Source organism: Aedes albopictus, chromosome 3 (assembly GCF_035046485.1).
Source record: "Aedes albopictus strain Foshan chromosome 3, AalbF5, whole genome shotgun sequence".
Classification (NCBI taxonomy): Eukaryota; Metazoa; Arthropoda; class Insecta; order Diptera; family Culicidae; genus Aedes; species Aedes albopictus.
In genome coordinates, this window is record NC_085138.1 from 317,262,878 (window position 1) to 317,287,877 (window position 25,000).

General features: G+C 42.8%; 2 protein-coding genes across 2 annotated transcripts in view; one reads left to right on the forward strand and one right to left on the reverse strand.

The window, feature by feature from the left end:
- Positions 1-521: 521 nt before the first annotated feature.
- LOC109413565 (charged multivesicular body protein 7) lies at positions 522-2,365 on the reverse strand. The gene is made up of 3 exons (XM_019687251.3): positions 1,785-2,365; positions 1,121-1,726; positions 522-983 (listed from the first exon to the last, which is right to left on the reverse strand). The coding sequence occupies exons 1-3, from the start codon at positions 2,259-2,261 to the stop codon at positions 636-638; spliced, it is 1,431 nt and encodes a 476-aa protein (XP_019542796.2). The 5' UTR covers positions 2,262-2,365; the 3' UTR covers positions 522-635.
- Positions 2,366-9,122: 6,757 nt separating this feature from the next.
- LOC109413566 (insulin-degrading enzyme) overlaps positions 9,123-25,000 on the forward strand; it is a 30,742-nt gene continuing 14,864 nt past the window's right edge. The window contains exons 1-7 of the mRNA XM_019687252.3: positions 9,123-9,404; positions 9,501-10,434; positions 16,312-16,935; positions 17,001-17,351; positions 17,415-17,646; positions 17,796-18,002; positions 18,064-18,566. Of these exons, the coding sequence (XP_019542797.3) occupies positions 9,337-9,404; positions 9,501-10,434; positions 16,312-16,935; positions 17,001-17,351; positions 17,415-17,646; positions 17,796-18,002; positions 18,064-18,566 (2,919 nt within the window). The 5' untranslated portion in view covers positions 9,123-9,336. The remainder of the gene's footprint in view (positions 9,405-9,500; positions 10,435-16,311; positions 16,936-17,000; positions 17,352-17,414; positions 17,647-17,795; positions 18,003-18,063; positions 18,567-25,000) is intronic.

Sequence of the window (25,000 nt, forward strand, 5' to 3'; positions counted from 1 at the left end):
TGGTCTGGTACCCAATTCAGTACATCCGCTCCACGTAATGTACCGTACCTCTTTTGATTTGTGATATATTACGCGGAACATTACTCTCTTCATTCGGATAGCGGCTATGTAACCCATTGGATTACAAGCCTCCATCAAACATGAAGCGATTAATCCGAGACTGAAGACGTATGAAGCGCTTTGCGACGAGAAAATTTTTCGGCTGCGCCGCTATTTTCAAACTACGACTATAATTGCTCATTACTGTTTACAAAATGTACCTAAGTGTCAAATAAAAAAAAGGTATCATTGACCGTTGAGAACCCCTCCCAGAGAAAATTTCTGGCTACGCCACAGTCGCTCATGCTTTACAATACAGTTGGAAAAACTAGAAAAACACCTGGCCACAATGATGCATAACCGGACCGGAAGTGTCGGTGAGCCAGCCCCACCATTAGCAATTAGTTTAGATTTTTGTTCTAATTGTACCGAGTGTGTGTTTCGGTACGTTTAGAAATAAATAACTTGTCAACGCCTGATCGTAGTTTTTTTTTCAAATCCAGCAATAAAATTTAATATTTGACGGTGTTTTCAAGGAAAACGGTAATTACAATCAATTAAGATAAAGGCTTCTAGCTTACTTGCATGTTGGACGTTCAAGCAGGTGCTGACGGCAGGTTGCTGCCCTGCGATTGAACCGACGTACCACCGATAATCGTGGAAGTGTCCAACGGAGGTGATGGGACGTCCGTCCTCAGCGCTGCCAACCGTTTTTCGATTTCTTTGTCGAAGTCGTTTAGCTGTGCCAGCGTTGGTTGACCTGCTGGGGGTTGCAGTCCTGCTCCGGGTACCGTTGGTGGCCCTGCCGGTGTAACCGCCACATGATTTGCAGCTAGGTTCATGTCGAGCAAATCGGACAGTTCCTGTTCCAGCTCCAGATCGTCGACGTCGGCGTTCTGCGGTGCGCTGATCATTGTCTGCATTTCGTCCTGTTGTTCCATGATCTAAAAAAAAAAACAGAACTATTCATTAGAAGGGCTGGCAGAGCGATCAGGTGGCAAAATAATAGAAACCTAGTGATCCATCTAAGTATAAGTATAAGCTCCAAAATTCTTATTAAATCTCTTAAAAGGACACATACCTCCTTCATCTCCGCCAACGTGTCGTCCACACTGTCCAGCGTGATACCGGTCTCGGCAAAGGCCTTCTTCAGCGCATTCGAACCAATCTTGTACGCATCGATAACGTGACGATCGCTCTGCGAATCGTGAATCCGTGACATCATCGTCTGAACGTTATCCAGCACGTTCATCTTCTTCTCCAGGTTTTTCTCCAGCAGGTGTTTCTTCCGCAGGTTGGACTTGGCCAGCTGTTTCTTCCCTTCACGTAGGTTTTCCTTCACCACCGTCATCGCGTCGGAGATGTTTTGCTCCAACCGGTCAATCACCTTCATCAGATCGTGCTCGGTTTGTTCCAGATTGTAGATGGACCGTTCGATGTCCGTTATGGGCTGGGCTTGGGCCCCAGGGGCAGCGAATTTCAGAAGGATCTTTTTCTCGTGCTCCATTTCCGAGGGCAACTTCTCCATGACGATACGCTGTCGACAGAACAAATGATGCAATACCAGGTCCAGTCCATCGCTTTTGATGTCAAGATCTTTGACTAGTTCTAAGAGAGCATTCTTCGACAGGAGCACATTCAGTTTGTTCTCTTTCTGTATCAGCTTCTCGAGCAGTTCAGATTGACTCTATAAAGTTAAAAAAAATATTACTTATTTAATTGCCTAACACCCAACCCTCACTTACCTTAACAACATCCATGCAAACGAATTCAGCACTTTCATCGAATGCACTCCCCACTATCCGGTCCTTCACTGCGCCGAATCCCCACCCCAGCGGCCGTTTCACCAGAACATCCATCGCCCATCCTCCCCAACTGTCCTGGGGAACCCGGTCGAACTCATTCTTCGCCTGCAGTCGTCCATCCTTCATCATGTCCTCGAACACCACCTTCAGACAGTACGGACTGGTACCTTTCCGCCGGAACACCCGCTTCAGCTCGGTAATGGACACCGCGGCGCAGCCCTTGTGCTCGCAGTATTTCACAATCAGCTCCTTCCAGAAGCGCATTTTTGAATCGTAGTTTTCCGGGTTGACCGCTCGGGTGCGGAACTCGGACAGCAGCACACCCATCCGTGAGTCATCTCGCCAGGTTTCCGGGTAAAACGATTCCTCCAACACGTACATCGGCTGGGTATTGGGAGCAAACGATTTGCGAGCCATTGTCACTTGATTTCACGTAAGATTTTAGCTCTTTATGTTTATTATTTAAAAAAATTAATCTATTTTTGGAAAAGTGCGTTACATTTTTCAATGCAAAAAAAAAACTGAATTTAAATCGCAAGAAAACAATGTTGTTTATGTTTACATCGAAAGATTCAAAAAATTAATCACGACTGAAGGCAGCAGGGCTGAACATGAGTCGACATAAGGTTAGTGATGGCTCGACGTAGGACTACACAAATGGTTTCTAGTAATCCTACATTATTCGCCTCCAAACGTCATCACCCCACCGCAAAATCGCTAGCGTAGAACGATCGACGCGCCACCATTTTGCGAATGTTGGAGAGCACAGGTACCCTTTTCGCGGTGTTGCTTCACCGTAAACAACACCGCGAAGAAGGTACCTACACCCTCCACTATTCGAAAGATGGTGGCGCGTCGATCGTTGCAGTTTATCGTTTGACAGTCAATAGAGATCTGCGGAGGCGGCCATTGTGAGCCAATCATGCAGAGAGAACTGTCAAAGTGTGAGCCAAATGAACATGCTTATCATTCGTAGGAAGGCGTGTTTGAACGGTATTGCAATAATCGGAACTAAATATTGGGTATCTCAATAATGTTTAGACTACTGTGATAATTTGAGAATCCACTGAATCACCATTTCCCAGCGAAATTTCACACTAATCAAACTTATTTTGTTTACCTGTTGTGCATCCGACGCCCCTGTCATGAACTCAACCGAACTTGTGTATGTCAGCCGCTGCGAAGTCGTGTGCGAAATTCGACTGTGATGATAATGAATTTCAGCCGAGTCTAAATGGGTGCAAATGTCGCAATAAATTAAAATTATTTATTTTTAATATCGAGATATTGGCGGCAATCAAGGGGTTGGAAACTCTGACACCCTGGAATGTGCTGAAGTGTGCTGATCGGGTGTTTTTGGGTGTTTCTCGGTGCATGAGCAGTTCAATGACGTTTTTGACAGCTCATGGGATAGACGTCATTCTTTTTCAATTTACTGGCAACACTTTTCGAGATTCTCCTCATCAGTTGTTTGTTTTGATGGTAGTGGAAGGAATCTGAAGGAATCAATCGTGGCCCGGGTGAAAAGCGATAACAATCAAGGGGTTGGAAACTCTGACACCTTGTGTTAAACACCCGTTTCACACACCAAAAACACCTTTTGACACACTTCGACACCTTTCAGATGTGCTACCAGGATATTTTTTTATTTTTCTGACATCATTGGCCTGCCGATGTTTTTGTTTTGTTGATTTAAATTCGCAGTCGCAGTGCAGAACACAAAAGTGCTCGCAAAAATCTGTGCGCGTTCGAAGAAATATGATCGTCTGCCTCCAAATCACATGGGATCGGGACAAATGGTCGTTGGATTGCTCGGAACCGGGAAGAGGCAGTAACGGAAGACCGGATGAGTTTACACTGGAGAGCTTCGACCCGCCCAGCTTAAAAGATTCGATACAGCTGGTAGACGAAATCCTGTGTCAACACCATCATGGACCGGATGACGAAACTCGACTACTCTGTCGCCGCCGCCGCCGCAGCCCAAGACCAAAATAAAGGAGGCCGACTGCCAGACGTTTAACACCGGTAACCAAGATTTTCAAGGAGCAGCAAGTGAGGAAGCCGGAAAAGGTCTTGACCAGCCGAGCGTAGCAATCAGGTTGGAACGAGGATCCTGGTGCAACAGCGGAATTCCGTGAGGGCCTGCCAGGGTCAACCACCGGTGGGTAACCGGTACGGAAGTGGTGTGGAGATAACCTGGTGGTATGGGTGCTGACAACGGTGGAAATCGGCGGCGCTTCAGTCGTTGCCCGTCGTACAGCCGGTGATTTCCGTTTGACGGATCGTCCGAAACGATTGAGTCCACCAGAACTGTTTGACCAACGTATGTGTGAATGGTGTGAATTCACAAAAGTTCATCTTGAGCTGTTTCCAGACATGATCAGCAGCTTCTCTTGGAGCAGCAAGTGAAAACGCCGGAACACGATCAACCACCGAGTAACCGGTACGGAAGTGGTGGTGGAAGGGATGCTGATAACGGTGGACAATCGCGCCCGGATACGCATCAGTTTACTACCGAAAGCAACAGCGAGGAATGTAAATTGTAGTCGTATTGAGAAAGTATTCTTTTCTGTTTTTGGACGGTTTTTTACTTTCAGTTCGAGTTTTAGTTTAACGTTAATAGTGAGTTACATTTTGTGATTTAATACGAGCACTATTCACACTTACGATCAGAAAAAAATGGAACTAATATGCCAACAATAAATTGTATTGAAAGTAAAGTAAACAGTGTATTAAAAGTGAAGTACGAAAGTCTAATCCGCCCTTGATATCCAAATTGTACTGAAAAATCATGTAAATGATGTAATGTGGATTCAAGAAAGCTATGCTTCATTTTATATTTCGCATTGAAATCGGCAAAGTTAAAAGTTCTTGCTTCTGGTGTAAATTCCCCACTAAAAACTCCTTCCTAAACCAGCAATGATCCCTTCCCAAGACGTCGGATTGATTAGATTCTATCTTGCTCTGAACGAAACTAGCGCTTCTTCGAGAACTGACTTCCGAAAAACCAATATTTTTATTTTAATAATAATTCAATCTTGTTATAATCTGGGACGTTATAATTACAATTCCTCTTATGCAATTCCACCTTCCACCTTCATCCATGTTTCCCTTCAGCTCGGTGTGCTTGATCGTTAGCGCGGCACTTCAGTTGTTGCCCGTGGTACAGCTGGACGGCTTGATCGAAGTTGACCGACGCATGAAGTCACGTTCACCATCGCTGTGATCAGTTTCATAGTGGCCATGATTGCCGTGTGACGGATCGTTCAAAGTGATTGAGTGCACCGGAACTGTTTGACCAACGTCTGTGTGAAGTCACAAAAGAGATCTTGAGCTGTTTCCTTGGTTGATCTCGTCAAACTACTCAGACTCGGACATCGTCCGGATGCTCACTGTTGCAGCTCTGTGGTAATTTGGCCTATTAGAACTAGTTCATCAGCGTAGTCAATACCGATTGGGATTCGAATCCTTTCAGGATGTATTTCTCGATCCAGCCGTCCACGATTGTGGTGATAGCCGACTTCGAGTATCTCCGAATAAAATACATTTTTTTCTCATCCGTTGCACTTTCCAATCCGTCACCACCACTAGCAGATGAGCGCGAATACATTTCTTGGAGTTTTGAACTTCTTGTTCAACTGCTGCTGCTGCATCGTAACGCGTTCCGAGCCCGAGTCCGAATATGAATTCACCGTTCCGACGTAGTCTGGATCGTACCGATTGTTATCAAGGGGTTGGAAACTCTGACACCCTGGAATGTGCTGAAGTGTGCTGATCGGGTGTTTTTGGGTGTTTCTCGGTGCATGAGCAGTTCAATGACGTTTTTGACAGCTCATGGGATAGACGTCATTCTTTTTCAATTTACTGGCAACACTTTTCGAGATTCTCCTCATCAGTTGTTTGTTTTGATGGTAGTGGAAGGAATCTGAAGGAATCAATCGTGGCCCGGGTGAAAAGCGATAACAATCGGTACGATCCAGACTACGTCGGAACGGTGAATTCATATTCGGACTCGGGCTCGGAACGCGTTACGATGCAGCAGCAGCAGTTGAACAAGAAGTTCAAAACTCCAAGAAATGTATTCGCGCTCATCTGCTAGTGGTGGTGACGGATTGGAAAGTGCAACGGATGAGAAAAAAATGTATTTTATTCGGAGATACTCGAAGTCGGCTATCACCACAATCGTGGACGGCTGGATCGAGAAATACATCCTGAAAGGATTCGAATCCCAATCGGTATTGACTACGCTGATGAACTAGTTCTAATAGGCCAAATTACCACAGAGCTGCAACAGTGAGCATCCGGACGATGTCCGAGTCTGAGTAGTTTGACGAGATCAACCAAGGAAACAGCTCAAGATCTCTTTTGTGACTTCACACAGACGTTGGTCAAACAGTTCCGGTGCACTCAATCACTTTGAACGATCCGTCACACGGCAATCATGGCCACTATGAAACTGATCACAGCGATGGTGAACGTGACTTCATGCGTCGGTCAACTTCGATCAAGCCGTCCAGCTGTACCACGGGCAACAACTGAAGTGCCGCGCTAACGATCAAGCACACCGAGCTGAAGGGAAACATGGATGAAGGTGGAAGGTGGAATTGCATAAGAGGAATTGTAATTATAACGTCCCAGATTATAACAAGATTGAATTATTATTAAAATAAAAATATTGGTTTTTCGGAAAGTCAGTTCTCGAAGAAGCGCTAGTTTCGTTCAGAGCAAGATAGAATCTAATCAATCCGACGTCTTGGGAAGGGATCATTGCTGGTTTGGGAAGGAGTTTTTAGTGGGGAATTTACACCAGAAGCAAGAACTTTTAACTTTGCCGATTTCAATGCGAAATATAAAATGAAGCATAGCTTTCTTGAATCCACATTACATCATTTACATGATTTTTCAGTACAATTTGGATATCAAGGGCGGATTAGACTTTCGTACTTCACTTTTAATACACTGTTTACTTTACTTTAAATACAATTTATTGTTGGCATATTAGTTCCATTTTTTTCTGATCGTAAGTGTGAATAGTGCTCGTATTAAATCACAAAATGTAACTCACTATTAACGTTAAACTAAAACTCGAACTGAAAGTAAAAAAACGTCCAAAAACAGAAAAGAATACTTTCTCAATACGACTACAATTTACATTCCTCGCTGTTGCTTTTGGTAGTAAACTGATGCGTATCCGGGCGCGATTGTCCACCGTTATCAGCATCCCTTCCACCACCACTTCCGTACCGGTTACTCGGTGGTTGATCGTGTTCCGGCGTTTTCACTTGCTGCTCCAAGAGAAGCTGCTGATCATGTCTGGAAACAGCTCAAGATGAACTTTTGTGAATTCACACCATTCACACATACGTTGGTCAAACAGTTCTGGTGGACTCAATCGTTTCGGACGATCCGTCAAACGGAAATCACCGGCTGTACGACGGGCAACGACTGAAGCGCCGCCGATTTCCACCGTTGTCAGCACCCATACCACCAGGTTATCTCTGTCCACACCACTTCCGTACCGGTTACCCACCGGTGGTTGACCCTGGCAGGCCCTCACGGAATTCCGCTGTTGCACCAGGATCCTCGTTCCAACCTGATTGCTACGCTCGGCTGGTCAAGACCTTTTCCGGCTTCCTCACTTGCTGCTCCTTGAAAATCTTGGTTACCGGTGTTAAACGTCTGGCAGTCGGCCTCCTTTATTTTGGTCTTGGGCAGCGGCGGCGGCGGCGACAGAGTAGTCGAGTTTCGTCATCCGGTCCATGATGGTGTTGACACAGGATTTCGTCTACCAGCTGTATCGAATCTTTTAAGCTGGGCGGGTCGAAGCTCTCCAGTGTAAACTCATCCGGTCTTCCGTTGCTGCCTCTTCCCGGTTCCGAGCAATCCAACGACCATTTGTCCCGATCCCATGTGATTTGGAGGCAGACGATCGTATTTCTTCGAACGCGCACAGATTTTTGCGAGCACTTTTGTGTTCTGCACTGCGACTGCGAATTTAAATCAACAAAACAAAAACATCGGCAGGCCAATGATGTCAGAAAAATAAAAAAATATCCTGGTAGCACATCTGAAAGGTGTCGAAGTGTGTCAAAAGGTGTTTTTGGTGTGTGAAACGGGTGTTTAACACAAGGTGTCAGAGTTTCCAACCCCTTGACGGAATTCGATAAATACGAAAAAGTGATAAAAGTGCACTTTGCCTATTTTGCGCCATGGCACTTTTTGGCGGAGTCAAGTTTTTCGTAGGATCCTCATTCCTGCCACCAGATGCGGAGGGATCGATAGCTTCCGTCAGATTTGCCTGTATTTAACAAAACCTTATGCCACAGACAAACAGACGTAACACCTTGAATGATTTTCATGAAAATTCATCGCCCAGTTCACACTACCATCACCTGGTGGAAAAGTTGCACGAATCACTGTGTTGTGCCATATCGTCAACAGAAGGCGCTAGTGTGAAACGTCAAACGCATAGAAAAACGATGCGCGCGCCTCTGGTTGTGAAAGCCACAAGGGAAGATTCAAATATTACGTCCATCAATTTTTGGGATTTCTAGACCCCCCCTCCCCCCTCTGTCACGCATTTTCCCTATACCTAATACACGTAGTGTCACACTTTTGTAGACCCCCCCCTCCCCCAAATGTTGGACGTAATTTTTGAACGTTCCCCAACTATGAAAATTTAAAATGATCGTTAAAAGCGTGGTCGATGGGAAATTCGCAAGTGTTACGTCTGTTTGTCTGTGCTTATGCTTTTAAATTCAACAACGTGTTTGTCGTTCAGAATACTGTGAAATTGATTTCAGTGTATACTTTATGGACTTGTAGGATAGGCCGAGAAATTCCTTCTGATTTGCAATCAGGCCTTAAATTTTAAAGCCGACGCGTGTGACAATAGAGCTAATAAACTATAGAGGAAGAATGTCGCTGGCGTCGCCGCCGCAACATCTCTTGCTGGCGGAGATAGGCAGGGATATAAGTGTCAAAGCGAAAAAGTATGCACTTTGACAGATGGATACCCGACATGTCTTCGAGCGAGAACAAAGGGAACACCAGCGACATTCGTCCTCTATAGTTTATTAACTCTATTCGTGTGACAGCTGATTTTTATTTTCATCTGCAACAACAGCGCCACGCGTATAGCTGGGTAGCTGGTTAGATTAGTACTGTGTGAGCAACCCTGCATACGGTTTCAGCCGGTCGACATGCATGATGAGTCGACATTCTTTTGGGCAACACTGGCACATCTTTGTTTTGACTTTTTATTTGGCTGTCAGTCAGCAAAAATTTTCGCTGAGCAGCAGTTTTCATTCGCGAGTTCGTCGGTCGGTCGCCTTGTTGAAAAATTGTGCTACTGTTTGTGCAATCATCTGAACAATCATTCATTTTATATTTATACTTTCACTGCATTGGCAAGATAAAACTTAAGCGTATCTTTTGCGTTGTTGGAAAAGCTTGTACGGTGGTGCGTTTCTTGTCCCTTTAGTTTCGTTTAATGTATCAACAACTTTGCCGTCGCGTCTCATGGACTACAGTGCGTGAGGGAAATCTGCTAGCAGCAAGGTAGCTTACTCAATGACATCATGAGATTCGTGATTACATCAATAACATTTGCGCGATTCCCGGATGTTGTTCTGATGAAGTATTTATTTCTTTCAGGAATTCTTTGCTCGTTCGAGCTTCGGGAAGATTTGTGCACAACAGTAGCAGCAGGTCGCATCAAACCGGAAGTGCCACTAGCAACATCGCCATGGAGACGACCTTGGCCAACAATATACCACTGCCGAAGCTGTCGAACGGAACGGTCGCGATGGGAGCTGGAAAGCTGACCCGGTTCGATAACATAACTAAGTCCCAACAGGACAGCCGCAACTACCGGGGACTGCAGCTGGAGAATGGTCTGAAAGTGCTGTTGATTTCCGATCCCAGCACGGACAAGTCGGCGGCTGCGCTTTCGGTGGAAGTGGGCCATCTGAGCGATCCGGACGAGATTCCCGGGCTGGCGCACTTCTGCGAGCATATGCTGTTCCTGGGGACGAAGAAGTACGTAAACGAGAACGATTACATGTCTTTTCTGTCGGAGAACGGAGGAAGCTCGAATGCGGCGACCTACGCGGACACTACCAAGTATTACTTCGATGTTGTCCCGGAGAAGCTACCGGAGGCATTGGATCGATTTTCGCAGTTCTTCATTGCTCCACTGTTCACGGAATCGGCCACTGAGAGGGAGATCAATGCAGTCCACTCAGAACACGAGAAAAACCTCTCAATGGACGTCTGGCGCATCCGCCAGGTGAACAAGTCGCTGTGCGATCCGAAACATCCGTACAACAAGTTCGGCACCGGAAGCAAGAAGACCCTGCTGGAAGATCCCAAAATCAGCAACATCAACATCCGGGAAGCACTGATGGAATTCCATGCCAAATGGTACTCGGCCAACATCATGAGCCTGGCCGTCTTCGGGAAAGAATCGCTAGATGAGCTGGAGGCGATGGTAGTGGGAATGTTTTCCGAAATCGAGAACAAAAATGTGACGTCCCCGCAGTGGAAGGATCTGCCCTACAGCGAGGATCAGTTAGCAACCAAGACGAAGGTAAGTGAAATGTTCCATAAAAAATATTTTATTGTGAATTATCTACATAGACTAACAGAATATTCAGTCAGTATTGGGTAACTGACCCATATGAATAGGTAACCCAGCAAATATGGGAATGATATGCGATCATAGGCAGTACATTACTAGATACTAATTATCTCATCAAGTATCGAAAATCAAGTGGTTTAAAATTAACTGAGTTATTGCAGCAAGTGCCCAAAATAGGCTCCTCTGTCCAATACCATTGTGTAATAAAAATCCAAATCCTTCTGAAAGTTACCTTGGATTTTTTCCCTGAAAATCCTGATTGTTTTTTCAGATGTTTCTTGAGGAATTTATACTTTACTTGGTTTAATCATCGCATGATTTTATCATTATTAACTTCTTGAGGCACTTCTAGGCCCCGAAGCAACAAAAGAAAAAAATGTCGAGATCCAGTGATGATGATGATGAGAACCATTTCAATCTTATCATAAAATTCACCAAATAACAAGCATGGTTGAATGTCTAAATTTTGTGAGTCCATCCAAAGATTCCACCAAAAATTCGTCCAGAATTTATTTCAGAAACGGATTCCTTTTTTTTTCTAGATATTCCTACAGAAATTCTTCCAGGAATTTGTTAAGAAAGCTTTCCTGGGATTTTCTAAGGAATTCCTCATGGGATGGCTTCCGGGATTCCTTAAGGGGTTTCACCCGTGAATTTCCTCTGTGTTCTTTTCAGGGACAACTCCAGGGATTATTTCTGAAAATCCTCCAATGATTCTTCCTGGAACTTTTTTTTATAATTCCTTCAGTAGTTCCTCTTGGAATTCTTTCAGGAACTCCCCCAGGAATTAATCCAGTACTTCCTCCAGGAAATGTTTAGGGATTCCCTTAGGAATTCCCCTTGGTATTTTCATCTGTGATTTCTTCAAGAATTGTTCCTGGGATTCCTCTAAGAATACAGAGATTCACCCGAAAATTTCTTCTGTGGTTCTTTCAGGAACAACTCCAGGGAGAATTCTCCAAGGATTCCCCCAGGAACTCTTTTTGCATTCCTTCAAGAGTTTCTCTTGGAATTGCTTCCAGGCTTCCTCCTGGAGTTTCTTCAGGAATTCCTGCAGGAATTCCTTCAGGAACTGCAACAGAGATGCCTCAAGGAGTTCCTCCATGAACCCTTCTTAGGATTCCTTCACGATTTCTCCAAAAATTCCATTCGTGTGATTTCTTCAGGAATTCTTCCTGGTATCCCTCCACGAATTTCTACAGGGATTCCTTCACGAACTATTCCAGAGATTCCTCTGGAAATTGCTGCAGGGATACCTCTAAAAATTCCACCAGGGACTCCTCCAGGAATTCTTCTAGAGATTTCTCTAAGAGTTTCTCCAGAGATTCCTCCGGGAATCCCTGCAGGCATTCCTCTTGTATATCTCCAGGGGATCCTCCGAAAATTTCGTCAATACTTCACTCGGGAATTCCTTCAGTGGTTCTTTCTGGAACAACTTATATTAAAAATTCCTCCAAAGATTCTCCCTGGATTTCTTCTTAGGATTCCTTCAGGAATTCTTCCTTGTATTCTCCAAGAAACTCCTCCAGGAATTTATTAAGTACTTTCTCCACAAACTGTTTAGATATTCCCTTAGGAATTCCTCTTGAAATTGCTTCCGGGATTCCTTCTGGAGTTTCTTCGGGAACTCCTCTAGGGTTTTTTTCAGGAACTGCTACTGGGATTTCTCGACGAACTCTTCTAAGGATTCCTTCAGAATTTCTCAAAGAATTCCATCTGAGATTTTTTTGGGAATTACTCCTGGTATTTCCTTACAAATTTCTTAGGAGATTCCTCCAGAAAAATTTCTCTAAAAATTCCTCTACAGATTTCTCCAGGAGTTCCTCTGGCGTTTCCCTCAGGAATTCCTACAGGCATTCCTCTAGGGTATCCTCTAGGTATCCCTTCGAGAATTCCTACAGGAATTCTTTCAGGAATTTCTCCAAGAATTCCTCCAGTGATTCTTCCTTGGATTCTTGCAGAGATTTCTCCATGAATTCTTCCAGCGATTCCTGCAGGTATTCCTCCAGATATTCCTCCAGGAATTGCTTAAGGAACTCATCCAGGAATTGCTCCGGGAATTCCTCAGGAACTCATTCAGGAATTCTCCAAGGGATTCCTCCAAGCATTTTTCCTGAGACTCCTACAGGAATTCCTCCAAAGATTTCTCTAGGAATTACTTCAGGAATTCCACCATGTATTCTTCCAAGGATTCCACCTTGGATGCTTGCAGAGATTTCTCCAGGAATTCTTTCAGAGATTCCTCCTGCTATTTCTTCATATGTTCCTCTAGGAATTGCTTCAGGGACTCCTCCAAGATTTCATCCAGGAATTTCTCCTGGGTCTGCTCGAGGAATTCCTCCAGAAATAACCCCAGGAATTTCTTCAGGGATATCTCCAAGAATTTCACCAGAAATCAGGGAATTCCTCCATAAATTCTGTCAGCAATTCAACCAGGAATTTTCTGAAGAAATCCTTCATGGATTCCTTCGGAAATTCAGGGATATCTCCAAGAATTTCACCAGGAATCAGGGAATTCCTCCATAAATTCTGTCAGCAATTCAACCAGGAATTTTCTGAAGAAATCCTTCATGGATTCCTTCGGAAATTCGTCCAGGATTTTCTCTAGGAATACCTTCTGGATTTTTTCCTGGGATTCTTGCAGGAATTCTTCCAGAATATCCTTCAGGAATTGCTGCAGGAATTTTGGAATCAGAAATTGCTGCTGAGAATTCCTCCAGGAACTCCTTCAGGAATTTTTCCAGGGATTCTTTCAGTAATTCGTTCAACGATTTTTCCAAGAACTCCTCCAGAAATTCCTCAAGAAATTCCTTCAGAAATTATCAAGGGACTGCTTCAGAAATTTCTCCCAGAGGTACTCTAGAGAAGCCTCCAAAAATTCATCCATTAATTGAATTAAAAGAATTCCTCTAGAGATTCCTCCAGGAATTCCTTCATGGATTTTCCAGCAGTTCACACAGGAATACCTCCAGGTATTCCTCCTGGATTTCATTTAGGATTTACTCCAGGAACTCCTCCCTGAATTTCTCCGAGAATTGATCCAGGAATTGCTCCCGAACAACCCTCAGAAATTTTGTCATCAACTTCTCCAGGAATTCTCCAGAAATTCTTCTAGGGAATTTTTCAAGAATACTTTCAGAAATTTTTCAGGGATTTCTCCAGGAATATTTCCAGAGATTTCTTCAGGAATCGCTTCAAAGATTCCTCCTGAGATTTGTCGACAATTTTTTACAAGGATTTTCCCAGGGATTTCTCTAGAAAATCCTTCGAAGATTCCTTCTGGAAATCATCCAGAAATTTCTCCAGGTAATCCTCCAAAAATTCCTCCAAGCATTCTCCCATCAATTTCTCTAAGGCTTTCTGCAGAAATTGTTCCAGGAAATTCTCCAGGAATATCTTCAGGATTTTTTAGGGATTCCTCCAGGCAATTCTCCAGGAATTCTTACAAAGATTCCTCCAGGAATTGCTTCAGGGATCTCTCCCCATCATTTTTTTCTACGGTTTCCCCCAGGGATTCCTTCAGGAATTCCTTCTCCAGAAATATAGAAATAATAAAAATATTAATAGAAATGTCCCAGAATTCCTCTACAGATTCCTCCAGAAATTCCTCCCAGGATTCTTTCAGGAAATCCTCCTGGAACTACTCAAAAGTTTTTTTTTTAGAAATTTCTCCAGGTATTCCTCCCAGAACTCCTCTGGAGATTTCGTCAGGGATTGCTCCAAGAATTTATTCAAGAATTCCTTCAGGAAATTCTCCAGGAATTCCTGCTGGGTCTCATCCGAAAATTGCTCCAGCAATTCCTCCAGGGATTACACCAGAAATTTGTTCAGAAGTTCCTCCAGGCATTCCTTCAGGATTCTCTCTAGAGATTTTTCCATGAATTGCTTCAAGGATAAATCCAGGAATTCCTTCAACAATTTCTCTAAGAGCCGATTTCTTCACCCTGGCTTAGGCGTTAAGCCAGGTTTAACTATATGGGTAAGCCTGGCTTACGAGTTAAGCCGAGGTGAAGAAATCGGCCCTAAGAATTCCTCCAAGGATGCCTTCAGAAATTTCTCTGAGATTTCCTCTAGATATTCCTCAAGGGAATTCTTCTGAATTTTTTCTAGGGATAACTTCCTGATTTTTTTCAGAAATTTCTCCAGGAATTCCTCCCAGAATTCCTCTGGAGATTTTTCCAGGGATTGCTCCAAGAACTTATCCGAGGATTTCTTCAGGAAATTCTCCAGGAATTCTGGATTTCATCCAAGAATTTATCCAGGAATTCCTCTAGGTATACTTCCAGGAATTCCTCCGGGAATTCTTCCAGGGATTGCTCCAGGAATACCTGAAGTGATTTCTACAGAAATTCCTCTCAAGCATTTTTTTAGGGATGTGCCCAAGAATGTTTCCAGTATTACCTGATTATTTTTTTTAATTATTTCAAGAATTTCTGGAGGAATTTCTCCAGCTACTAGTATTGGAAGATAATTTAAAAAGGATGCATACAGGAACCAGGAAATTATCCAAGGATTTCAGGAATCCCTCCAGCAGTTTCTCCAGAAGTTTATTCAGGGATTCCATTAGCAATTCATACAATAAGCAAGACAGTAAGTCCTCCAGTGATTCTTCCAAGCAACACACATGCCAGAAAAGTGTCACCCACGGCACCGCAGGTTCTGGTTGCGTAGAAGTCACTGTGACTTACTTTAAACCTATAAGAACTTACATACCAAAAGTGCTTTCAGACATTTCTCCAAGGAATCCTTCAAGCATTCATCTAGGAAAGACTCTTCCGAAATTCTTCCAGGGATTTCTCCCGGAATTTCTCTAGGGAATTAACCAAAAATTTTCCTAGCAATTCCTTCTTAAATTTCTCCAGACATTTATTTTTGAATAAGGTCCAGGACCTTTTCAAATATTCCATTACTTGAGAGTTCACCGAAAATAACTGCAGCAAGACTTTTCAAGAATTTCTTTCAGGAATTCTCACAAGAATAACTCGAAGGTTTCCTCCAGTGGTGCTTTCAAGGCTTTTATGAGAATACTTTCAAAAATTCTTCCAAGGATCCACGTTTTGCCGCCACCCAATCCGCCTCGGTTGGTGTTCGGACAGGGAAGGGAAACGATTTTGATAGCAGCTAACACGTAGCTTCAAAGCTAAAATGTATTAAATTTAATCAGTTGCGTCCAATAATATACATTATTACCTTACATTTTCGTTTTCTTCTTTGTTGTGTCTTGTCCGAACTGATTTCTATTGTGTTTGCATGTACTGTCCTAGATTTAATAAATTCATTTCAATTTAGCTCTCTTTTTTGTTAGGCTACACTTACTTGCATGTAACTGGTATTTGCGTGGACTACTGATTAAGAGTAAACTAACTGCCGTACTACTTAGAACCGTACTAATAGTTTTAGCTAGAATAGGTTTAGGAGTAAGTTTCAAATAGCACGTAAGAAAAATGCATGTTTTAGAAATTCACCTAGGTTTTACAATTCAGTTTGATTTCTGACTTTCACGGCTGCTTACGAATAGTTATTATAATAAATTCACTCAGTAGTTATATCAATAAATTAATGCAATTCACTTAGTGTTAACTTCACATGCAAAGCAGGTCTATAGTTCTTGTCGGTTTTTCTCGGTTTATGCTCCATATGACACTTCACCACGCTGTGTGCTGGCCTGACGTCTATGCTGATACGGCTGTCATCTGGGGTGGTACTGAACTCACTCAGCTGCCGCGCGAATATGCCCAGTGGTTTCGCAACAGTTGGCGACACACACTTTCAGGCCAAGAATCGCCATACTAGCTGCTTATCACTATTTTATGCCTGTACTTCTAGGTCGTTCCGGTGAAAGACTCCCGTTCGCTGACGATTACGTTCCAAACGGAAGATCTGGAACGCCATTACCGTGCTGGACCGGAACACTACGCCAGCCATCTCATTGGGCACGAAGGTGCCGGAAGCATTCTGTCCGAGCTGAAGGCCAAGGGCTGGTGCAACAATCTGGTCGGAGGCTACAGCACGATTGGCCGCGGGTTCGGATTCTTCGAGGTCATGGTCGACCTCACCCAGGACGGGTTCGAACACGTTGACGACATTGTGAAGATAATTTTCCAATACATTAACATGCTGAAGAAGGAAGGTCCCCAGAAGTGGATCTTCGAGGAGTACTTCGATTTGTGCGAGATGCAGTTCCGCTTCAAAGACAAGGAGAATCCGCTCTCGTTGGTTTCCAGCGTGGTGCATTCGATGCAGAGCTACCCGCTGGAGGAGGTCCTAGCGGCACCGTATCTGATATCCGAGTGGCGTCCGGATTTGATCGAGGACCTGTGGAATAAGTTCTATCCGCAGAACGCGAGGATCACCGTAGTGGGGCAGAAGTGCGAGGCTAAGGCGAACTGTGAGGAGGAGTGGTACGGTACGAAGTACTCTACCGAGAAAATTGATCCGAGCGTGCTTGAGGTGAGTGTTGAGATCGTAGCCGCAGTTTACTTATTGACAATCCTCGACATTCTTTCAACTTGCAGGAGTGGGCCAAATCTGACCTGAATGGCAACTTTCATCTGCCTGAGCGGAATCCGTTCATTCCGACCAATTTCGACCTGCTGCCGGTCGATGCGGACATCCAGAGCATGCCGGTGATTATCCACAACACCCCGATGATGCGAGTGTGGTTCAAACAGGATGTCGAATTCCTCAAGCCCAAAACGTTGATGAATTTGGACTTTTGCAGTCCGATCGTGTACTCGGACCCACTCAACTGCAACCTGACGCATCTGTTTGTGCAGCTGTTCAAGGATCACTTGAACGAATACCTGTACGCGGCCAGCTTGGCCGGGCTGCGGTTGATGGTGGCCAACACTACTTATGGCGTTAGCGTAAGTGTTTTCCGTATAGCAGAGATGTAGGGATTTCTAATCAATCTCGAAATGTCCTTACAGGTATCAATCGGAGGATACAGCCACAAGCAGCACATTCTTCTGGAGAAAGTTCTGGAGGATATGTTCAACTTCAAGATCGACGAAAAGAGGTTCGAAATTCTGAAGGAGCAATACATAAGGAATTTGAAGAACTATCAAGCTGAACAACCGTACCAGCATGCTGTGTACTATTTGGCCCTTTTGCTCACCGAGCAAGCATGGTCCAAGCAGGAGTTGATCGATGCCTCGGAATGTAAGTACAAAGACCGTGAATAAATTTAGAAGGTGTACCCAGTGAGAGTACCTTGCTGTTGTAGTAGTACACTTACTATGAATCATGGGAATTCTATGATAAACTCGACCTGAGCCGGGTAATTTACAACTTCATACCCATATTTCCAGTGGTTACCGTCGAACGATTGCGCAGCTTCATCGATGAGCTCCTATCGCGGATGCATGTGGAGTGCTTCATCTACGGCAACGTAAACAAAGAGAAAGCCCTGGACATTTCGAGTAAGGTTGAAGATAAACTGAAGAATACGGACGCCAGCGTGGTGCCTCTTTTGGCTCGACAGTTGATGCTGAAACGGGAATACAAGCTGAATAACGGTGAGTAGGTTTGAATGAAGAGGTAACAGTTAAGAGTCAACAACAATATCCCTCTTACCAGGTGAAAACTGTCTATTCGAAATGACCAACGAATTCCACAAGAGTTCATGTGCCGAACTGTACCTGCAGTGCGGAATGCAGAGTGACCAAGCGAACGTGTACGTCGATCTGGTCACGCAAATCCTGAGTGAACCGTGCTACAATCAGCTCCGAACCAAAGAACAGCTCGGCTACATCGTGTTTTGCGGCTCGCGTAAATCTAACGGCGTCCAGGGAATTCGCGTAATAGTTCAATCGGCTAACCATCCGGCGTTCGTCGAGGAGCGGATAGAGCATTTCTTGAACGGGATGGTTGACTATCTGGAGAACATGACCGAGGAGGAGTTCAAACGACACAAGGAAGCGCTGGCCGCCATGAAGCTGGAGAAACCGAAGCGACTGTCGACTCAGTTTTCGAAGTTTTTGAACGAAATCGCCCTGCAGCAGTATCATTTCAACCGGGCACAGGTGGAGGTGGCATTCTTGCAAACGCTCACCAAGCAGCAGATCGTCGACTACTACAAGGTAAGTGGGTGGTGGGAGCGCTTATGGGCAACGACAGCAACTAGTGACTTCGATGCTATTTATGAGACGAACTCGATATTAGTATGTACTACAAACTTTTGTCCAGTTCTTATTTTTATTTCTGAATAAGTCGTTTATTTCTAATTTGCTAGGTTACACAGGCTTAATTTTTATATGGAGTGAAAAGTGAAAGTTTAACGCCTTTAAGAAATGGCTCCGGGCCCCAACAATTTAGGGTCCCCTAAAAAAAATCTTTTTTGGCTGCTACAGATTGACTTTTTTACCTATACTGTTAGTTAACAAAGAACTTCTTTTTTGTTCGTCGTTTTTGTGATGGAGCAACTCGGTAACAACTCGGTAGCAGAAACCAATCATAGTTGTATGAAGACTAGATTTCGATCTGGAAGACGAAGGTGGAATTCTTGCCCATCCGAGAGGAACTTATTGGCTATTTGTGACCGGAAGACGTCCGGAACCTGGTGCAGGACCTTGAGCGGAAAGTGAAGCGATGGTTGGAGCTTGGGACATCGGTGACCAAGGTGCCCGTGGATCCAAAATGACGAAGGAGATCTGAGTTCGCCAATACAGCACATAGTTGAACACCACTGCTGAGCCTCTACCTATATGTAAAGGGGGTTTTGTAGCCGGCTTAGATACCAGGCAGTCTTGAAAGGAGACTAATATTCGAAAACAATAGACAGCTGATTACCACCTAAATCTGGTTAAGAATCTGAGAAAAACCTTTCGCAACAGAACTTAAGAATTTACCGGATCTTGATGAGTTCTCAGCCAAATGTGTTACAAACTCGATCGCGGACGAGGGCCCTCCAGGAGAATGCAACCTCTATCCGCGAAAACAATGATGAGGAGTTGAATAAGTCATACGAAGGCCCACACATTCCAACCGAGATTGATAAGGAAGGAGGTGAATTGAATGGTGAGAAATACATGGTTCAGTGCCAAGACTTGAGCAATGGTAGGTACCATTTCTCTTGTGCCAACGTCAAAGCGACCACGGTACGTATGACCGGGTTCGTTTGTGTAGTGTGCTTACCGAGCGGAGTTACTGGTTCAACGGAGCCGACACCGCGTGTTATTAGCGAGTGATCCAGCACGCCTAGCGTCTAGCGCTCGGAAGATCAGAGTGAATCGTGAATTGCAGCGTCTGGAAGAAGAGATGCAGTTGTTGGACGACCCAGGGGGAATGACATATCCTTTTCTAACCGGAAACTCCACATTTATCCGTTCCTAACCGCTGTCATCTGAACAGCAGTTAGACGTGGTTAACGACGTTTAGCAACGGATAAATGCGGATTGATTTTTCTGGTTAGCAAAGAAAGTGTTATTCACCCTGGGACGACGCGAACCGTGAGCGGATTGAAACGCAACGTACTTTGAACGAGAAGGAACTTCGAGAAAAACTGGAACAAGCAAGACAGTTTATCGCTCGGAGACATGAGCTTTGAGCTCCTCAGACGACAGGACGATGAAGAGGCAAGAAACGTTTCCAGTATGCGGAGCAGCCAGAGGAGTGAGAATCGGGCAGCAAGGTTACGACCATTCATTTGCAAAGATTTACATTCATTTGCTATTATCTCAGTTCAGAAGCATGCTATCGAAAAACAATGTATGGATGAATTTAATCTTGTAGTTTTATCTAAAAGTTTGCCGAATAACATTGGGGTCGCAAACGTATACCAAAGTCGTGAGCGAGCTGTGAAGGCAACTCTCCACACGGTGAATGTAAATTTCATTCACGCTGTGGAAAGTTGCCTTCACAGCTCGCTCACGACTTTGGAATGCGTGTGCGACCACAATGTTATTCGGCAAACTTTCAGATAAAACTACAAGGTTAAATTCATCCATACATTGTTTTTCGATAGCATGCTTCTGAACTGAGATAATAGCAAATGAATGTAAATCTTTCCAAATGAATGGTTGCAACCTTGTCGGGCAGAGAAGAGGGTGATGCAAACAAGAGCAGCTGGTGGTTCCATCGGAGCCGTCGTTTTATCCTGCACCTCTATTGGCGTCGGGAAATGCCAATCGTCTCGAAGATGCACTTAGCGTGGTTCAACAAAATCGTTTTTGCTCCACACCGCTTATTCGATTCGTAACCAGATTCTATGCCTTCTCCCAAAATTTGAGGTCATTTGATTGAAAATTGAGACTGCACAAGCCCTTCAAAGTTTGTACCGGAATTACTATGGGAAAACGATGTTTTTCATTCAATCGACTATAGCATTTTCCCAAGTGCCCTACAGGGTTACTTGGCCCTTGGTATTCCTAGGCTACTCTATGAGCCACAACTTTGCAAAAGACCGCATTTAAATCGGACGCCTCAATAATTAGCCTTCGATTTGTATCCAACTGGAGAAACTTTAACAGTGATCCTCCAGCTTTCCAGCAGGCAACATTGCTGCATTTGGCGCCAAATGTTGCACACTGAAATCATGGCTTCACTGCAAAATGCAGCGATGCCCACCGAATGGTTTAACTATCATGAATAAAGATTTCGATTCTAGGATTCTATGAAAAGCATGTCAAGTCAAATTGTCCCACTGTTGAATTTCTACGCATGTCTGTCCCACAACTGAAAGGTGCTGTCATGCTTTTTCAATGAATTGTGAGTTTTTCGCGAAAAATAGTTTGGAGGCGCAGCAAAGTGCATGAAAAGTGAGCAAGAAGACGCAAAAAGTAGCTACTCATCGGTGTATCCCAAATCGGAGTTTTCCAGGAGTTAGCTGTTCAACAAGGACCGTCAAAAGGAGCAAGTTGAAAACAGCTGGCGGGTTTGCCCCAAATGATAATGATTTCGAGTGCGGAAAATTCAATGGAACCCTTGCCGGAACCGTTGGATGGCCAACATGGAATTGGTGATGAGCATTCGTCCTTGGTAAATATTAGTTTGGTGCCGGGGTGAGCCACCAGGCTGACTGATGTGGTTATGGTAGGTTCTAACAGAGACGGGTAAGTTTAAAGATTAGCCATAGTTTGATTGACTCGAAATAAGCAAAGCCTGGCATTTCAGTGAAAATATTACTTCTTGAAATAGAAGTTTTAATTGTTAATATGATTCTTTGGATCGATATCAACGACAAATTTCTGTTGTGAATCAGATTTTTTTTTTAAATTTAGTTTTTTATTGTTCATCATTTTTTCCGCATATTGGATTATACCTTGGATTTTATACATGACCTTTCTTGTCAACTACTTTAGATCCACGACGATATCAATTTGAACTGGATTAGTTCAGAGTTGATTCATTTTCGTGTATATTGAAATATGTTTGACGTTTGCTTGCTGTCCCGGCAAACTTTGTCTTGCCTACTGCGTTTTTGACGTTTCAAGTCAAAGTCCCTCGTCAACTCCCCTGTACAAAATGTATAGAAAAGCGACATTCAAAAACCCTGAGTTTCTCCATGTTTTATGCCTCATAAACCTTCCTTGGATGAAAACAAAAGAACAGAACAAAGACGACCCAAATCGGTCGTTCCGTTTGCGAGTTATGTGAGGTCCCACGTTATATATAGATATCTTCAAACTTATGGTTTCTATTTCTACATATAAACACAGCCGTGACAAGGACGTATTGAACCGTGCAAGAACCATTCTGATCATTTCATCCCTTCATGAGTTATGTGATATATCCAATAAATATAAAGCTTTTTTTTTTCTAGAGTAGGATCGAATCGTGAATCGGAAAACATTTTCCTGACCCTCGCCCTTTTTGGCCTAGCGTCAAACGAAGGCGATCGCGGAAGAAGTAGATGCTCTTGGTAGCATTTCAATTGCATTTGAAGCATTTTGATTCTTGAGTCATTCAATGACTTCGACGATGAACTACAGGGGATGGCCAAAATGTTTGGGATAGGCAACTTTTTTTCTCCCACAAAAAAATTCAACATGCTGTAACTTTTCATAGAGCGCATCGAAAAATCTCAAATTTTGACTGTTTGTCACCCTATTATATGTGCATCATTGGTACAAATTTGGGCTCGATTTATCAATTTTTCGCGAAGTTAGAACCGTTCGGGTAAAACACTATTTTTTAGACAACTAGTTTTTGAACTGTCATATCTCGGAAACCAGTGAACCAAATTGAATGAATTTTTTAACGTTTATCAACAATATATTGATACTGAATACGACGTTATAAAATGTAATATTTTCTCACGACGAATTAAGTTATACAGGGTTGAAATTTTTACCCATATAGAGGAAAATAAGTCAAATTTACAATAACACACAAAAATTATTAAATGTGTTCTTCCTTCAATCTAAATAGGCTCTAATATATCCGATTAGAGATAATTTGAGAACAGAAGTGGAAAATCTTTGGATATAAACATGAAAATTTATTGACATTGATGTAGAAAAATTACATTTTTTCGAGAAAATTCCAAAAAGTGTCAATCCATGATAACTTTGTTCAACGTTTAAAAAGTACCTATGTTTTAATAGTTTGTGAAGCATTTACATATTGTTAGTGTACGTTCAAAATTTCATTCAATTCGGTTCACTGGTTTCCGAGATATGACAGCTCAAAAATGAGTTGTCTAAAAAATAGTGTTTTACCCGAACGGTTCTTACTTTGCGAAATATTAATCAATCGAGCCCAAATTTGTACCAATGATGCACATATAATAGGTTGACAAACAGTCAAAATTTGAGATTTTTTGATGCGTTCTATGAAAAGTTATAGCATGTTGAACTTTTTTGTGAGAGAAAAAAAAGTTGCCTATCCCAAACATTTTGGCCATCCCCTGTATGTGCGCGGGCGGTTAGAGATATTTAGTGTATATAATTTATTGTCTTCTTTCATTTAATTCACGGTGTGTCTGGTAGAACAAAATTAATTTAAAAAAATCGGTATCGCTAAAACACCCACCAAACGAAAGCTGAAGGTCCCCTCTTTCATTTGAGACTAAAAGGAGAAAGTTCTATCGGCGGGTCCAGAACAATTTTTTTTTTCAAATATTACTATCTTTGATTCTTGTGTTTTTTTCTTTTTTCAACCTTGAGTGTAGCCAAATGGGCTTGTATGAGGTCGCCCATTAGTAACGTGTCCTTTTAAAAGAGTAAACGGGTTAAATCAAAAATTAAAAATTTTCCTTACAAAATATTGCTTAGACATAAAGTGCAAAAAAAAAAATTGAGGTAGTTGAATAGAATTTCAGCAGTATCTGGGCATATATACAAATAAATCTCGCCTTTAATACATGTGGAAGTAGTTATTGCGGCTGCAATTTTCTTATTTTTTATTGACAGTGTCTTATGATTTAACAGTTTTACGATCAAAGTAGGCCGAGTAATGTCAACAAAAATAGAATATACATCAAAGTAACTCGGATAACGAGGCACAACATTTGGAAGGTAATCCATTTCGGAAAACTGAAAGTTTTTTGATGATGCAATTTATGAATAAAACGATCTAGAACTCCACACAAATTTTATCAATGTGATGGTCTGTCTTATATTATTGTATGCCGTGGCTCGGATAGAATTATCACATGCCGGTATTTGTTCAATTTGTGCACCTTTATGGTACCTAAGATTTAAACATTTTAAGTTAATTCAGACTATTGCAGTTAGGTATAGCTCCTTACGTTTAAAGAAACAACTACGACAAGAACCCCCTAAGTGACGAGGAAAACCAAACCAAAGAGTACGTTTTGCGTTTGAAGAAGTGTTTTTCGGCCACAATTATCATCGAAAGCAGTTAATATTCACTGTTTTAGATTTGTTTAGAAAAATTGTCTAATAACGGGTAATTATACAAAAAAAATATTAGTAACAGTATATCTTTGTGAACAGGTAGCCTTACTCAACTGACAAATACAGAATAATTAATGCTACATGTCCAACGGTATATGTAGTAAGAACAATGTGCTAATCTGTCGGTTATCAATAGTTTGATCTTTTGCTATTTTTTTTAATCTGTATTAACGAGATTTTTAGCCTTTGGCTAGTTCATCTAGGGACCCACGCTTCACTTCCCTTCCGAAGGAAGAACTCACATTTTGCGAGTTTGTTGGGAGTGGGACTCGATTCCAGGTCCTCGGCGTGATAGTCAAGTGTCACTGGCGTAGCCACGGGTTTCAGGGTCAGAGCCAAAATTTCTGGAACAAATTTCCAGTATACACCACTTTGTGATGAAAAATTTTTTCGGCTGAGCCGCTATTTTTAACCTACGGTTCAAATTCATTGCATATATTTACGAAATGTGAGTGTCACACGCTATACACATACAAAATAGTAATTGGCAAAAGAAATTTTCAGTTAAAAACTGTGAAAGTGCTTGTAGGAGATAAAATAAGAAAATTTCAATCAAATCAAACGATTTCATTTATTCTTATTACATCTCCTACAGTGCTCATAGAACAAGTTAAGAAGCATGATTTGTCCCTGTAAGGACGTTTCGCCAAGAAGAA

What these genes read in the sequence shown, in the direction of transcription:
- LOC109413565 (XM_019687251.3), bottom strand. Translation starts at nt 2,261, where the DNA reads ATGGCTCGCAAATCGTTTGCTCCCAATACCCAGCCGATGTACGTGTTG. An exon ending in TTTGCATGGATGTTGTTAAG is followed by an intron (nt 1,727 to 1,784) that starts GTAAGTGAGGGT and finishes TTAACTTTATAG; the next exon opens with AGTCAATCTGAACTGCTCGA. An exon ending in CGTTGGCGGAGATGAAGGAG is followed by an intron (nt 984 to 1,120) that starts GTATGTGTCCTT and finishes TTTTTTTTTTAG; the next exon opens with ATCATGGAACAACAGGACGA.